Source organism: Phragmites australis, chromosome 16 (genome assembly GCF_958298935.1).
Source record: "Phragmites australis chromosome 16, lpPhrAust1.1, whole genome shotgun sequence".
NCBI classification, from domain to species: domain Eukaryota; kingdom Viridiplantae; phylum Streptophyta; class Magnoliopsida; order Poales; family Poaceae; genus Phragmites; species Phragmites australis.
In genome coordinates this window covers 26,169,055-26,185,267 of record NC_084936.1, presented here as the reverse complement: position 1 = coordinate 26,185,267, position 16,213 = coordinate 26,169,055, and the positions used below count along the sequence as shown (strand labels likewise).

The 16,213-nt window shown below is 39.5% G+C and overlaps 1 protein-coding gene and 2 pseudogenes across 3 annotated transcripts; 2 read left to right on the top strand and 1 right to left on the bottom strand.

Annotated features, from left to right (window-relative positions):
• On the top strand, positions 1–5,091 carry LOC133895749 (wall-associated receptor kinase 2-like; annotated as a pseudogene).
• A 3,912-nt stretch (positions 5,092–9,003) lies between these two features.
• Positions 9,004–10,144, top strand: LOC133895178 (wall-associated receptor kinase 3-like; annotated as a pseudogene).
• Positions 10,145–11,390: 1,246 nt separating this feature from the next.
• On the bottom strand, positions 11,391–15,846 carry LOC133896182 (uncharacterized). Of its 3 annotated transcripts, XM_062336730.1 has the most exons (10): positions 15,660–15,845; positions 14,815–15,061; positions 14,483–14,695; positions 13,723–13,803; positions 13,562–13,648; positions 13,370–13,465; positions 13,216–13,269; positions 12,099–13,124; positions 11,946–11,985; positions 11,391–11,858 (listed from the first exon to the last, which is right to left on the bottom strand). In XM_062336730.1, exons 2-10 carry the CDS (start codon positions 15,052–15,054, stop codon positions 11,710–11,712), a joined length of 1,986 nt encoding a protein of 661 aa, XP_062192714.1. In that variant the 5' UTR covers positions 15,055–15,061; positions 15,660–15,845; the 3' UTR covers positions 11,391–11,709. The 3 variants fall into 3 exon arrangements, with proteins under 3 accessions (XP_062192714.1, XP_062192715.1, XP_062192716.1); XM_062336731.1 differs by lacking the exon at positions 13,723–13,803 and having other exon boundaries at positions 13,562–13,666; positions 15,660–15,846; XM_062336732.1 differs by lacking the exon at positions 11,946–11,985.
• Positions 15,847–16,213: the final 367 nt, after the last annotated feature.

The following is a 16,213-nucleotide window of genomic DNA, read 5'->3' as shown; positions in this document are numbered from 1 at the left end:
TATCGACGAACAGTATACGCACACGCAAGAAAAGGGAAGCGTAGTGCATTATCTTTGCATACACGCACACATGGAGAAGGTAGAAAGTAGGGGAGTTGTTGCATTCGCAGCTGTAGTTGCCAAGCTGCTGCTGCGGCATCCACCGGCCCGGGGAGTAGCTGCACCAGGTTTTGCAGCAACATCAGCATCCCGTACCCGTTCGGCGTCGAGCCCGGCTGCTATCACGACGGCTTCAACCTCACCTGCGACGACTCCTACCAGCCACCCAAGCTTTTCCTCGGCGATGGCACCGTGCAGGTGCTCGACATCTCCATTCTCAACGGCACCGTGCGCATCAACAGCAGCCGCTTGGAATTCGCTGGTGATGATGGAGGCAGCACCGTGAACATGACATGGGGGAGTGGCCTTCCACAGGACGGGCCGTACTTCCTATCGGAGTCAGTAAACAGTGTAGTGGTGCTAGGTTGCGACATCCAGGTCGACCTCCGGGGGAAAGGGCACAACAACTTGATCGGTTCTTGCACTGCTATCTGCCCATCTGACGACAAGGGATTGAAAATTGCCAGTGGTAGCGCCTGCACGGGCATTGGTTGCTGTCAAATAGACATCGTTCTTGGCTACTCTTTCTACGACATTCAGATCCAACACCTTCACGGATCATTTTCCTCTACTTCAGGTTCTATCTACATGGTTGACGGGGCTTCCAATTATCGAATATATGAGTTTCCACATGAACTTCCAGAAGCGCTCCTAGACTGGGTAGTCAGCAATTCAACGTGTCCAATAGATGGGTCTGCCCCCGAATGTCGAAGTGCCCACAGCTCTTGCCAAAGTTCCACTGTTGCTGACCATGGTGGGTACCTATGCCAGTGCGTTGACGAAAGTCAAGGCAATCCTTACGTCGTTGGTGGATGCCAAGGTACAACAGTTAATCAACTTGGTTTTTCTAATCCTTGGGTACATGAATCTGCAACCAACTTGGTCTCTTTAATCCTTAGGATACATGAATCAGCAACGATTAGTTTCTACCTCCCTTAGTCCCAGTTGGAAGGGGATTGGAAGTTAAAACTGTTAAAATGAGGAGCTTTTGTGGCATATGGCGTCGGAATTTTTTTCATCCCAATCGCCTGTTTCACAAGTGTGATGGGAAGTCATAAAGAACTTGTTTGTGTGTATGATAAAATATCTTGATAGGCTCCCTGGTTTTCCATTTGTCGACACAAACAACTATTTCCGTCAAGTTCCATCCCCTCCCATGGGGTTTAAAAGGGAAAGATCGTACCTCGAACTCTTAATCCTCATCCCACCTAAAATTCATACTCTCCAACCAAACATCAAAGTTAATAACCATTATAACCTTAACCCTAAACACTTTAGAATCCTAGACCCTTACTCACTCTCAATGCATGGTGTCTATGGTAATTCCTTAGAGGTGAGAGTATAATAAATTGATCTATAGAAATAAGCACTTCAATGCATATTGTCTATATATGATGTCTATGAGACTTAAAATGGCTAACACTTAAATGGAAGAACACACTTCGAGAACACAGTTTCGTCCCGATGCATATTTGTTGGTTTCTAGTATCTTGGATTTTGAGTCTAGCATGTTTCTTCATGTAGACACTAGCTTATACTTCCTTTGATTGCAAATGTAGTTCGTTTTAGCCTTCTCAACTATTCTCTAAATATAAGTTATTTTTAAATTTTTATGCATTTTTTTTCTTTTTTCCCTTCTTACCCTTGTTTAATAAATACTATCACTCTCACAAATGAATGAGTTATCTTTTCCAATACAGAATAAATAAGGGGCAACAAGGTCATTTGATGTATTTTCTTAATCCTTATGCATAAGTCTAAAACGACTTACATTTACAATCAGAGAGAGTACTTTCTCTTCATTTAACTACCTACCACATCATCATTTGTCCTAAGTAGGTGCCTAATTAATGCATAGGATACATACATTGGGAGTGGCCTACACCCAATACATGATATCTATAGCTATTTCTTAGGCTTGCTTATCAAGCTCGACTCCTTTCGTACTCATGGTAGTGCCTAGCATTCTTAAACTATATTAAAAAATATAAAATTAGTAATAATAAGGTGAAATAATATATATATATATATATATATATTTATTTATATAATGCTTGACCTCTGAAGAGTGATGAACATATTGTATATGGAATCATCTTTTCTGACTTTCATATGGGCCGGTTCAGTTCCAAGTTGGACGAAATATAGAATGATACAAAAATATAACTGAGGTAAATGATCATCTTTAATGGTAGTAATTACATGTTGAAATGATAATATATGCAACGTTTGAGTTGGTTAATGTGGAAATGATAATATATACGATGCTTAAATTAGTTAAATGTCAATTTGCATATTTTTAGTGAGATATTCAAAAATTCATAAAATATTCGTATGGAGTCAGATGAGAAAAATATTTATATAAAAAATATAGCCCTCAATGAGAGCTACAATTTGTAATTTGTAATTGACTACATTTTCATTTAAAGTCATTTTAAAGTTTAAATAATCGTCAAAACTTTCGGAGAACAAGTATTAAAAGAAAAGAATATCCTATTGCTCTTAGCAATCAATGTCATGTGAGATGGTAAGGAGGTTTCACGCAAGGTGAGATGTCGTGTGTTCGACTCTTAGGAACCGCACGCGTGCGTATTTTGTGTGAAAAATCGTATGACTTGTGACTTACGACTACCTAACATAGGGGGCTGGTCTGGGTGGTAAAAAAATAGATTTTTTCAACCCCGAAAAATTCGATTCAATGACCAACTATCAATGTTGGTTGGTATTATGAATCGATAATGATAAAGAATTTCCAAACCAACAGTAATAGTCGATGATTGCGAAGTGCTGATTAAAAACAGTTACTGATGTCAGTTATAAACCAGCACTAAATGTCTTTTCTGTAGTAATGCGCATTGGAAGTAGCCAAACTCCCCTTACTTACCTCCAACTATGCCCTAGGGATTTTACATCGATTTAACGCAGATCTCCAAAAACTTAACTTTGCAATGGTGACCACGAAAATACACACCGGGAATATTTGCTGCCAACGCCCAAATGGCTACACAGGATTTCAAGCAATTTACTACTACTACTAACTAGCGAGAGTGTGGTACAGCTTTATGCTTAGAACTAGATCTATCTAGTTTCATTTATAGGCTTATTTATTTCTCAATAAACACGGTGTTGCAGTGCCATTGCTTACTAAATCGTTTGAGTTCCTTTTCCAACTATGGTGTGTTCAAAAAAAAATTGATCTTTTGTGCATGTATTTTTCTAGTCTATGAGGATTGTGAGCACCCGAGAGGGTACCCGTGCTATGGAACCTGCGTAAATTTCAGTGGAAGTTTTTATTGCCAATGTCCTAAAGGAACCTACGGGGATCCCTTCACAGAAGAGGGAGGCATTATAATCAAGAAATCCTTTTCAGGTGACAAAGCTACTGTTTCAACCAATTACCTTATCTTTTGTTTTCTCATATTTGTATAGTCACTACTTTACATGTGCTCCTATACAGTATACAGCTTCATTGCAAACATTGACAAACTACATCTTTGATCTTTCTCACTTCAATATGCATGCTTGCTCCAAACTCATGAAGTTGGCCAATCATTAACATATTATCTTTTCAGAGATAAGCATTGGCCTAGGAGTTGGCGGTGGCATGTCTTCTTATTCTAGCGCTTGTTGGCCCATTCATAATTCGTAAAATCAAGTTGCAAAAGGTGAAGAAGAAGAAAGAGAATTTTTTCAAACAAAATCATGGGTTACTGTTGCAGCAGTTGGTGTCACGGGAGGCTAATATTGGTGAAAGGATGATAATTACCTTAGGAGAGCTAGAGAAGGCCACAAATAATTTTGATAGAGCTCGCGTGATTGGTGGTGGAGGGCATGGCGTCGTATTTAAAGGAATTCTGGACCTGCATGTTGTGGCAATTAAGAAATAGAAGACTGTGGTACAAAGAGAAATCGATGAATTCATAAATGAAGTTGCAGTTCTTTCTCAAGTGAACCATAGAAACGTGGTGAAGCTCTTAGGATGCTGCCTTGAGACAGAAGTTCCATTGCTAGTTTATGAGTTCATTTCAAATGGAACCCTTTGTCATCATCTTCATGTTGAAGGACCCATATCACTACCATGGGAAGATCGACTGAGGATTGCGATGGAAGTTGCTAGAGCACTATCATATTTACATTCAGCTGCTTCAATGCCAATATTTCATAGAGATATTAAATCCTCCAACATACTACTTGATGATAGTTTGACTGCAAAAGTATCAGACTTTGGAGCTTCTCGATATATCCCGATTGACAAAACAGGAATCACAACAGCGGTTCAAGGAACAATTGGTTACTTGGATCCGGCGTACTATTATACAGGCCGACTAACCGACAAAAGTGATGTCTTCAGTTTTGGTGTTCTTCTTGTAGAATTGCTCACTAGAAAGAAACCATTTGTCTATCGGACCGATGATGGGGACGGTCTCATTTCACATTTCGTCTCACTACTCACAGAAGGCAAACTGATTGACATAATAGATCCTCAAGTCGTTGAGGAGGAAGATGGAGAAGTCCAAGAAGTAGCCACACTAGCGGCAATGTGTACTAAATTGAGGGGAGAAGACCGACCTGCTATGAGGGGAGTGGAGATGACACTTGAAAACTTACTAGTTAAGAAGCAGCAGATACCGTGTATTACAACACCAAGGGGATATAATGAGCGTACAACCGTGGCTCACTACATGTCAATTGAACGGGTTACTAAGGAAGCAAGCAGACAATACACAATGGAGGAGGAAATATTGTTGTCAGCAAACTACCCCCGATGAACTTGTGCAGTCATGAACAACAATAAACTTCCATCATTTTGTTCTAAATTATTCTGGAAACCTTTCGGCAAATGCATTTGTTACACTGTTGATTTCGCATAGTTCCTTGCATGAATACTATAAATACAGTTGTGGTGTGATTAGTGGCTGTTAATGGAGTTAAAAAGCAGAGTAATGGATGTGTCTCTGTATTCTTGACATAATGCAACTTAATTGTTTTCTCCAGGCCTGTTTGTGCATCTAATCATGTAGATTACGGAGTAATACTATAGTTTGCACACTGAAATGTAGGCCTCGGCAAACACAATCTGCATTCGGGGAAAAGAAATGCTGCTTGCCTGGACGACGGGCCACCCGCCCATCTTTCCCCGGATTTAAAACAAACTAGAAGGGAACCCGCACGCCATGGCGCGGAGAGGCCGTGGAATGTGAATCTTTAAATGGTTGAGAACGGAATGTCGAATTACACAGTCTACTACTAAAGCGTATTTGTATGATATTTAGTGTTATATGTCAGTGCAAGAGATTCGATGGACTAAATATTTTAAAAGTTTTGTTGGTGGATAGTGTTAGAATTATGAGCTTGGCACATTATATTTTGAGAATAATTTTTGGTAATTTTCAAAGGTCCAACAAGCAAATGGAGGATGGATTTTAGTCCCACATTGCCAATAGAGATGAAGAGAGACCAACACCAACTCGTAGAAAAATGATCAACACGGTTATCTGCAAAAATTATGTCGGTTAAAAGTCTGGTCATGGCATGTCTAAACCACATGTTGAGTCCAATCGTGGCACGTCTAAATCATGTGATTTTCTGTATATATACCTATCAGTCACCACCATAAAAGACACATGAATTAAGGTTTTATCTCTTTCTCTTTGCTGCGCCACCACAGGTAGACTACTCGATCCCGTTGCATCGGTGATCAGGAGAGTAGGGATCCGAAACCCATCCACGCGACTGCTCATGATATGCTTCCTCTTCGCCATTGACTACTCATGATATGCTTCATCTTCCTCGTTGCCATATGCATCGTCATCACGAGAGTCTTTGCATCTTTCGCTACATATCAGAATGTCTACTTCACACCATAATTGTATTATGTCATCAAGTATATTAGAGAGACATAAAGTACCCCTGCTATTAGATAGACATGTCTAGAATATACTTCTGCTATTTGGTTAGCCAGTTTTAGCAGTTCGTATTCATGATTTATCTATAGATTAAACTAAATATAAAAAGTACAATTTTATCCAATAATCTAAAAACTTTATTGTAAGTATTTTGATTTAACGATGACTGATTTTGCCTATGCACTAAGGTCGGATAAGTTTATCGATGTGCACTTTAAGCGATGTAGTACAGCTATGAATGTCTACTAGGTTGTGTCTAGCAAACCTGAAGGAACCCTTACTTGTAAACAGGAAAATACGCTCGAGGAAGCCAACATACTCTTTGTAAGATGCATTCTTAGTGTTCTTTATGACCGTCTTTGTAATGTGTACATGCATATAAAAGACACAAAGAAGTCGTGGGATGCACTGAATGTTAAATTTGGTCTGTCAAATGCAGACAGTGAACTATATATCATAGATGCCTGATAATTGTTCTATAGTCAAGCAGACTCATGAGATACAGTGTATTGTAAAGGAACTTGAACTTTTTACATGTCCACTACCCGACCCACTGCTCTAAAGTTCCTTAAGAGTCAAGAAATCTCTGTTGAAAGTCTAATTGTGTCTCTTAATGCCGAGGAGAAAATTTGGGCTAAGGATGTGCATGTTAAAGGAGACGAGAGACAGTCTAGCACCAATATGGTGTAACAATTCTCTAATGGCAAGTTCAAAGAGAAAAATGACAAGATCAAACAAACCACCAATATTAAGAAGAGGAAGATGAACACAGATGATAAACATTGCTTCATATGCGGCAAGGTTGGATATTGGGTAAAAAAATATCCACAACGCGAAGGGAGAAAGATTAATCAGGCATAGAACTCAAAATCTGTCAACGTGGCCATTGAAAACACTGGAATGGAGCTACCGTGTATGTTTTTTTGCCTATTGCTTTTTCAGTGAGTTAGTCTACCAGTTGGTGGATTGATATTAGAGCTAATGTAAATGGGTGTACTAATATTTCAATATTCTTTTTTATCAAGTCTCTCGAGATTCTTCTATCCTAATAGGGAATAGATCAACTACTTTTGTTCATGGTGTTAGCATGGTAGATATGAAGTTTACTTAAAAAAGATCATGAAATTGAAAAACGTGTACCATGTCCCTTCAATAAATAAGAATTTAGTAAGTGGTTCCTTTCTCTATAGAGATAGGTTCAAGATGGTGTTTGAGTCTAATAAATTAGTCATATTAAATCATATATTTTTTATTCATAAATGCTATGAGTGTGGAGGCTTGTTCTGTTTTTTCCTTGCTGTTTTCTGCAATAAAGTTGTGAACCATATTTTTGGCAATATTAACATAGATGAGGCTAGTGTTTGACACTCATGATTATGTCATATAAATTTTGGTTGCATGTCTCGGCTTTCTAGTCCGAGTTTAATTCCAAATCTTTTCATTGTCAAAGGTTTTAATTGTCAAAGTTGTATGCAATCCAAACAACCTTGTAAGACTCACAAGGCAGTTAAGGAGAGAAATTTAGCACCATTAAAACTCATATATTCGTATATTTACGAAATGAATGGTGTGTTGACGAATGGTGAAAAAATATTTTATGACTTTGTTTGATGATGCTTTTAGATTATGTTATGTAAATCTATTGAAAACAAAAGATGACGTTCTAGACTATTTTAAAATATATAAGACAGAAGTTGAAAATCAATTGAAAATAAAAAAATAAAAGACTTATGTCAGATCATAGTGGAGAGTATTTCTTTATTTATGAGGAACAATGGATTATTTATAAGAGAACGGCTCCCTATTTGCCCTAGTCAAACAGGGTTGCCGAAAGTAAGAACCGTACACTAACTAACTTGGTTAATATCATATTAGACATTGTGGGATTATCTAAAGCATCACTTTCTTATTTGCGCACTTAGTGCTTGGCAAAAGTCAATGTACCAATAACTAAAAAGCGCAACTTAGGATTTAAAATAGTGGATTATGTCTCTCTAGGATATGCTCATCGAAACATTGCTTATAGGTTTTTAATAATTAAATCTGAGGTACATGTCATGTTTATCGATACAATTATAGAGTCTTGAGATGCAACTTTCTTTGAGAGTGTGTTTCCTATGAAAGATTTACATAACACTTCTAGTCCAAATTTTGAGATAATTTTCAAACATATCACACTACTTGAATATTCTAAACAAACATATGAGCAAGTTCTTGAGGAAGATGACAATGAGACTCCTAGGAGAAGTAAGAGACAAAGGATAATGAAATCATTTGACGATGATTTGATTGTGTACCTTGTGAATGATACTCCTAATTCTATTTCAAAAGCAAATGTATCTCTGGATACCGACTACTGGAAGGAAGCAATACGTGGTGAAACGGATTCTATTCTTGCCAACGAAACTTGGGAAGTCACAGAACGACCTTATAGTTGCAAACCTGTGGGATGCAAGTGGGTGTTTAAAAAGAAACTTAGGCATAATGGTTCTATTAAAAAGTACAAAGCTCGACTTGTGACTAAGGGTTATATAAAAAAGAATACGAAGATTTCTTATATACTTATCCACTTGTCGCTAGACTGACTACCATATGAGTCCTACTTTTTTTTTCAGGCTGTCTCACATAGTCTTCTCATTCATTAGATAGATGTTAAGATAATTTTTCGTAATGGAGAGTTGTATGAGGAAATTTATATAGAACAAACTAATGGGTTTATAGTAGAAGGTCATAAGGATAATGTATGTAAGCTATTGAAATTCATGTATGGTCTTAAACAAGTTCCTAAGAAATAGCATGAGAAGTTCTAGATATGTGTAGTATCATCATGGTGGGGGTGAGAGAGTTTTTTTTTGCATATATGTTGATGGCATACTGATCTTTGGGACAACTCTTGATGTAATTAATGAGGTTAAGTCTTTCTTGTCTTAAAATTTTGATATAAAAGATCTAAAAGATGTTGATGTAGTATTAAACATTAAGTTATTTAAGTGTGAGAATGGGTCATGAGGAATGTGTTCTCCAAGTCCAAATCTTGATATTGATTCTTAATTTGTTTCCTTTAGTTCTAAGAAACAGGCTAAGAGTTGTCGGCGGCACAAGTATTTTGCTTCTGGCCCTTGCCGCTCTTTTCATAATGCGTAAAATCAAGCTACAGAAGGTTAAAAAGATGAAAGAGATTTTTCAAGCAAAATCAAGGACTGCTTGTCCAACAATTGACATCACGAAAGTCAGATATTGATGGAAGGATGATCATTACATTACAGGAGCTAGAGAAGGCTACAAACAACTTTGATGCATCTCATGAAGTTGGTGGTGGTGGGCACGGTGTTGTGCATGAAGGACTTTTAGACCTACTAGTTGTGGCCATCAAAAAAATCAAAGATCGTGGTACAAAAAGAAATTGATGATTTCATAAACGAGGTTGCAATTCTTTCCCGCATCAATCATAGAAATGTTGTCAGGCTCCTTGGATGTCGTCTTGAGACTTTAGTTCCACTGCTGGTTTACGAGTTTATATCAAATGGCACTCTTGCTCATCATCTTCATGTCAAAGGACCGATATCACTATCATGGGATGATCGATTGAGGATTGCCCTTGAAATTTCTAAAGCTCTAGCCTATCTACATTTCAGCTGCTTCAACACCGATACTCCATAGAGATATCAAGTCAACTAACATACTTCTTGATGATCACTTAATAGCAAAGGTATCAGACTTTGGAGCTTCAAACAGATGGATCAAACAGGAGTGACTACAGCCGTCCAAGGAACCATGGGATACTTAGATCACATGTACTATTATACAGGCCGACTGACAGACAAGAACAATGTTTTTAGCTTTGGTGTTCTTATAGAATTGTCTGATGACGGTGACAGTCTTGTTTCACATTTCGTGGCGCTGCTCGCTAAAGGCAGAGTGGTTAACATAATAGATCCTCAAATCACGGAAGAAGAGGATGGCCAAGTCCATCAAGTAGCTACACTAGCTGCAATGCGTACAAGTTGAATGGAGAAGACAGGCCTACAACAAGGGAAGTTGAAATAACACTCGAAAAATTGAGAGTTACAAAGAAGCATGTTCATCATAATACTACTTCAAGGTGGAAATATGATAGGGATCCAACTACTGCTCATTAAATGTCATTTGAAGGACTTAATGTGGAAACAAGTAGACCATACACTATAAGAGGAAATATTGTTGTCGGCAAGGTATCCACTATAAGATCATGTCCTGACATGAACAACAATGCTTTTGTATTAATTTCTAATGCATAGCACGCTATCAAACAACAATGCTTTTGTATTAATCTCTAATGCGTAGCACATTAGCAACGAACAATTGTCGCTCTTGTTCTCTTCTAGATATCCTGGAAATATTTTGCTCTTATATTCCATAGATTTCCATTCACAAGAGAATTGTGAGCTGTAAGTACTTATGCTTTAACTTGATGTTTGTTGGTCGAATGCAATTCATTCTTTAGTTTGCTGCAAGAACTTAGGTTTCTCCTAACCGTTGCAAATTCAATTGGTATCGCAATTTGCATCTCGGGCTGGTGACCGGAGTTCAATTCCGCCAACTGACATGTGAATTATGAGCCTTTATGACTACAGTAGCAATCTTCTTTTTTTTTTTGTCAGACCACTAGCCAACTTTCCTCACCCCCTTTGAAAAGAAATGGACTGAAGCGCCAAGCACCACACTTGGATCTATATTTCTGAATCCTGAATGCTACTGATTTTTGCCGGCGTATGGTACAGTTTGCCACATTCTAAACATCAAGAGTCTTCAACATTTTATCGGCACAAAAAGGTAAGCTTACGTACCAGACGTAGGAATTCAAGGGTTCTATCTGTGAATGTTATGAATACAGCACTGATTTTACTACAAAATTTCGCTGTCTACCCATTTCCCCTGCCAAGCCTAAAGTGTAATTATGGTCGATCCAGAATAGATGACAAGAAATTTGTAACATAAGGTTGGACGGTCCAAAATGTAGGCATCGTCGACTGCAATCTACGGATGGGAAAGAAACACACAGACTGCCCGGACGATGAACCACCAGCCTATCTTCCTCAGGATTTGAAGACAAACTGAGAAGGGTGACAACCACGAGAAGCAACCTTAGTTGCTTCAGGATCATCCGGTGACCCAAACCCAGTACTAAAATGGAGAAAACTAGAAATCAAAATGGAGGAAGACCGGCAGGACTTTGCTGTTCGAGAGGGCTCTCTAAGAATGGCTGCCATTTACACCATTCCTTCTTCTATCCCTCTCGCATGCATATAAAGTGTTGCAAGAAACAACTTGACATTGAAAAATAAATGCATTGTAAATAGCAAGTGTTAGCATATCAATAACGGAAGAGATGGAGGAAACTCACAGTGAAAAAAATGCTCCTTTTGACTGATTTGGCTGCAGCAAGGTCTGGTAATCCAAGACTGCAGATATAATGAAATCCAAGACTACCAGGGTTCCTCGGTACATCACATGGGAGTGCAAGCCATTCAAGTTAAGACACAGATAAGGGGGGGGGGGGGGGGGGGAGCAGCAGGTTGAAAGCTGCACACATCATTTCGTTGTTGTGTTTTCATATACAAGTATACAACAGTTTTGATTCAGAAGAACGGTACATGCCAACAGCCAGTTCTCTTGCTCAATATATCCACAAAAGAAAATAAGAACCATGATGTATGAACTTTTATCAAGCCAGGGAGACTTCAAGAGAGGACTTTGCAAGCCATAGCAATCCAAGATCGTTCCTTTTCAATACCAAGTAAGTCTCCGCACGCCCAATCTCGTCTGAGACGACATCCTCGCAGAAGCCGATCAATTCAAGGACCTCCATTGCGGCTGGTTTGGGGGAGAAAAGAAAAGAGGCAATTAATACATGGTGTATTTCAGGAATCTAGTGACAGCTTGTAGTGTTGATAATTGTACCTTTATAGTTTGTCACACTCCTTTGGAAATGTGGATTGGACTGCAAATGTGGCACATAGCAAATAAGAACAGTTTGCAAGACTTCATTTTAGCAAATGAAAGGTACATACAACATAACATGCAAGAATATTAACAAATTAGAACTAACCACACCTTACGCAATCTCCTGTATTTAGTATCATTTGGGTGCTCTATCACATTCTTGATAATCTTAAAGAGTGTTTGGATAGCCGCATCTGCCTCTGCAGGTGTTGCTTGCAACCGGAGCATTTCAATGGCCTTCTGAAGTCGTGCAAAGAGGGCTGCTACTGGTTCTTCAATCCTTTGCAGCTCATTGCTGTTTGAATCACCAGCATGGTCATCAGGATCAGGTTCAGCTATCAAAATCGTGGAGTTTCTACTCTGCTCTGTTACCACTTCCATCTCATTTCCAGATTCCAAAACAGCTCGACAAGTAGTATCATCAGGATCAGGTTCTCCACCATGCTTCCCATTGATGCTCAGCTCCTGGTTCACAGTAGCATTCGAGGAATCATCAGGGTCAGGTTCAGACTTCAAAACTGTGATGTTGTTTCTCAGTTCACTCTCCACTTCCATCTTGTTTCCAGATTCCAGAACAAATTCACCAGTACCATCATCAGGGTCAGGTTCACTATGGTGCCATCCATCAATACTCAGCTCCTGGTTAAGAACATTAACATTTGAGGAGTCGTCAGGATCAGGTTCTAGGCATCCAACAGAGCTTTGCTTGCCAACACCATCAGGTTTAGGCTCAGAGTAACCAATGGTATGTTGTCCTGCCAATGATCTAGAACCCAGGGACCCTGATGTCTCAATTGCTGTATCTACATGCATGGCATCATTATCATCTGGATCTGGCTCCACCTTCACATTTCCCTGAACAAAATCTTGAGAAACATCATCTGGATTATGTTCAATTTCTGTGCCTGATATGTGATCTCCCTTTGCAGATGCATTCAAGAAACGCTCATAAGCAGCAGCCCCTGACAATGCACGAGCACTTGCCAGCAAACTTGACTCTCCCCCAAGCCTGTGACCAGTAACAGTTGTGCTTGGTTCCAGAACAAATGCATCTTCATAGGAATCAAAGATTTTGCGACCACTCAACATATGACCTCTTGACTTGGTCCAGTTCAAGGAAGCAGCTTCCTCATTCAACTGCCAGAAATTAAAAACACACTTAAGATTTGATAAACTCAAATGTAAAGAGACAACATCCGAACATGACAGGAGTATCTAGCAAAAAAACCTGTTTATTAAGAGCAAAAAAATTTGCATCATGCTCAGAGTGCACCATATGTGCCTGGAATAGAAATATATGTATCAGCGTAAAATATAAAAGACCAGAATCACAGTGAACAAAAACGATACGGGAACCTTTAGTGAAGCCAAAAATTACATACAAGTTCATGAAGTAGAGTTTTCTTGATACTTTCATACTTCCTGAATCCCTTCAAGTCATCAGTTCGTAAACGAAGTGATATTTCCTCTCCCATGTTCTGCATGAATAATAAGGTAGACACAAGGTATATTTTCAGAAATTCATGCACGGCTATTTTTTCTATAATGTACTTAGTGTGATGGCTTATGTTCACCTTATTGAAGCCTAAAATGCATTTTGGACTGATGCCTACATATCCAACAGGAGCCATTTCGGTCATGATTCCCACTCGCCATTTATGCTGACACCAACAACAAAGCTGTCAAAAGAATAATGAAACTCAATTAAGAGGGCTTACTTCTTGAAGACTGTTACCTTGTTCATGATCGCAATTATACCAGGGTCACATGCAAGCATGTGCATTCTTTTCAGTGCTTCTGAAGGTGGGGGATTCAGCTAGCACACAAAAAAGGTAAACAAGAACAATAGTTTAATTCAAGATGGCCTGATTAACACATTCAAAATTATACAAATCAGACATATGTGTACTTGAACTAGCATGTTGTGTCAAAGTAGTGGTATGAAATGGAAAAGGTTTTACAACCAACCCCATTTATATTGGACTAAAGAAAGAAATTAGAACACCATTTTATTCAACTTTAAGTCTTTAGCAAGTCTTATACATAAATTTGTGCAAAATATACACTGATCTAGTTCCTTCAAACCATAAGCCAAACTATATGCTGCTCAATGAACTAATAGAGGAAAAGAGTGCATACTTAAATTCAAGTAGGGCATTGTAAAGGTACAATTTCTTTATTGCGTGGCGCGCCTGTACGGTTGAGGATCTGGCTTTGTTTTGTTGTTTGGTGTGAGTGCGTATGTGTTCTCTTTCTTTTTTCAGGTGCGTGTTGTACTGGGTTTATTCCTCCTTAATATAATGACAGGCAGCTCTCCTGCCGGTTCAAGAATTGTAACGGTACAATGGAACATGTGCAGGAATAGGATTTATGACTAACTGACAAAACATGTGATACGGTGTAGGGTAAGAAAGAGCATGTTTCTTATGTGATTGTTACTAAAGGGGTCTGCTTTCTGTAGCCTACAAAGCAGGTGGGAGCGGAGGTTGACTAACCTCAATACCAGGTAAGTGAAGTGTCCGAAAATCACAGAAGATGTATTGCCCCTGAGGAAGTTTGAGTGAAATTTGCGGCATGACTGATGATCGTTGCCTAAGCCGTTGTTCTTCCTCATCAAATCCAATTATACGTAGATCTGGCTTTTTGCCATTGTCAGATACTTCCTCAATTTCATCATCAAAAACACCCATCATTCTGATAGGTTTTCCCTGAAACAAGAAACAATTCAGTTGCAATGATTTCATTTGCCAGTTGCCATTACAACATCCACGAGCCTAACAACATGGTAATGAGTATGTGAATGGTGTGCACATTAGCCACACCGTACCTCACTAATACCCGCTTCATTCAGCGTCAAGCTTGAATGCAAATCCAAAAAAGGCGTGATTAGCTTGGAACCTTTGTTTGCAGATTGTGGAACAATGAGCTTCAATGTATCTGGTTTAACACTAGTCAAATCCTGCAGAAGTTGCCCAAATTCTTTCACCGTACAGCTTGGATCTGCATCCACATCAAGCTGTTTGCCTCTCCAAGTGACTGAAATTCGAGTTATTCTGTTGTCTTCCATCTTTTTCCTGATACAAGACCAACATACGCTATCAGTTCATGGATTACCCAATCGAATGTGGTAACGCTAACTTATCGAGTTGTCAGTTAGGCAAGGAAGCTAGAAAATTAGGCATGAAAGAAAGCTCCAAGCCTCAGAGCATCTAATAGATACCAGGGGGTCAATCCTGAACCCAAATGACTAATCCGATTTTAAATCTAAATTAGTTCCAAATTCCCAGGTTTGGTCACTACCAAAACAACAGGTGTTCGAGGCTTCATCAGGCCTTCACCTAACCAAAAGGGGAAGATTTCCCGCTAGTAATAGAATCGCTTCCTCGAAACCTCTTTTTATCTAATCTATAACAAGTACACTTGCATCGCCACAACTATACGACAACTCAACCCGCCTTCATCGTAGTAGCGCAGCCCCATCGAAACACATGTAACTACAACTCTCGAGCCAAATTATCGCCTAAGGCAACCCCCCAATTCGACCGAAATGGCGAAATCCGCCTCCCAAGAGAAACAACCCAGGCAAAATTTCACTACGGAAAAGCCGCAGATCCGGCCGAATCGAGCTACCAACGAGCTCGCGGGTGGAGGCGATCGAGCAACCGTACGCACCTAGACAGACGCTTCCCTTCGTCGAGCACGCGAACCGTCCGGTGGAGGAAGCGAAGGCCGCGTCGTTTCCGGTTGACTTCGATGGGCCGCGTCGCCGGCCTTGGGGGCGGATATTTTTAGGCTACCGGAACGTACGAGAACGCGGCGACAACGACGGCCGCGGCAGCTACCCGCGCGGTGGGAGTTGGGACAAGACGAAGCGTGACGGGGCGGTGTTGGTTTTGTGAGCACGCCGTTCGTGTTCCGTCGAGTGCGTCATGGCTGACGAGCCCAGATGCCACGAATTTACGCCTACGACTAACAGAGCGCCTTCTCTGACTGGTTGTGCATTCCTGGCGTACTTTGCATGAGATTCGCGAGAGTTTCAGGGTCAAGCTCCACCTCCACGCCATATCTTAAGTTTATCGGCTAAAAAAAAAAAGTATAAGTCTTTATTTTTAGATTAAAATGAAATAATCTTATTTAGATAAACATCCTCAATATATTTATAGCTTTAGCTTATAAATTTTAAAACAAGAATACCCTACTCAAGAGCTAAAGCTGAGGATACACTA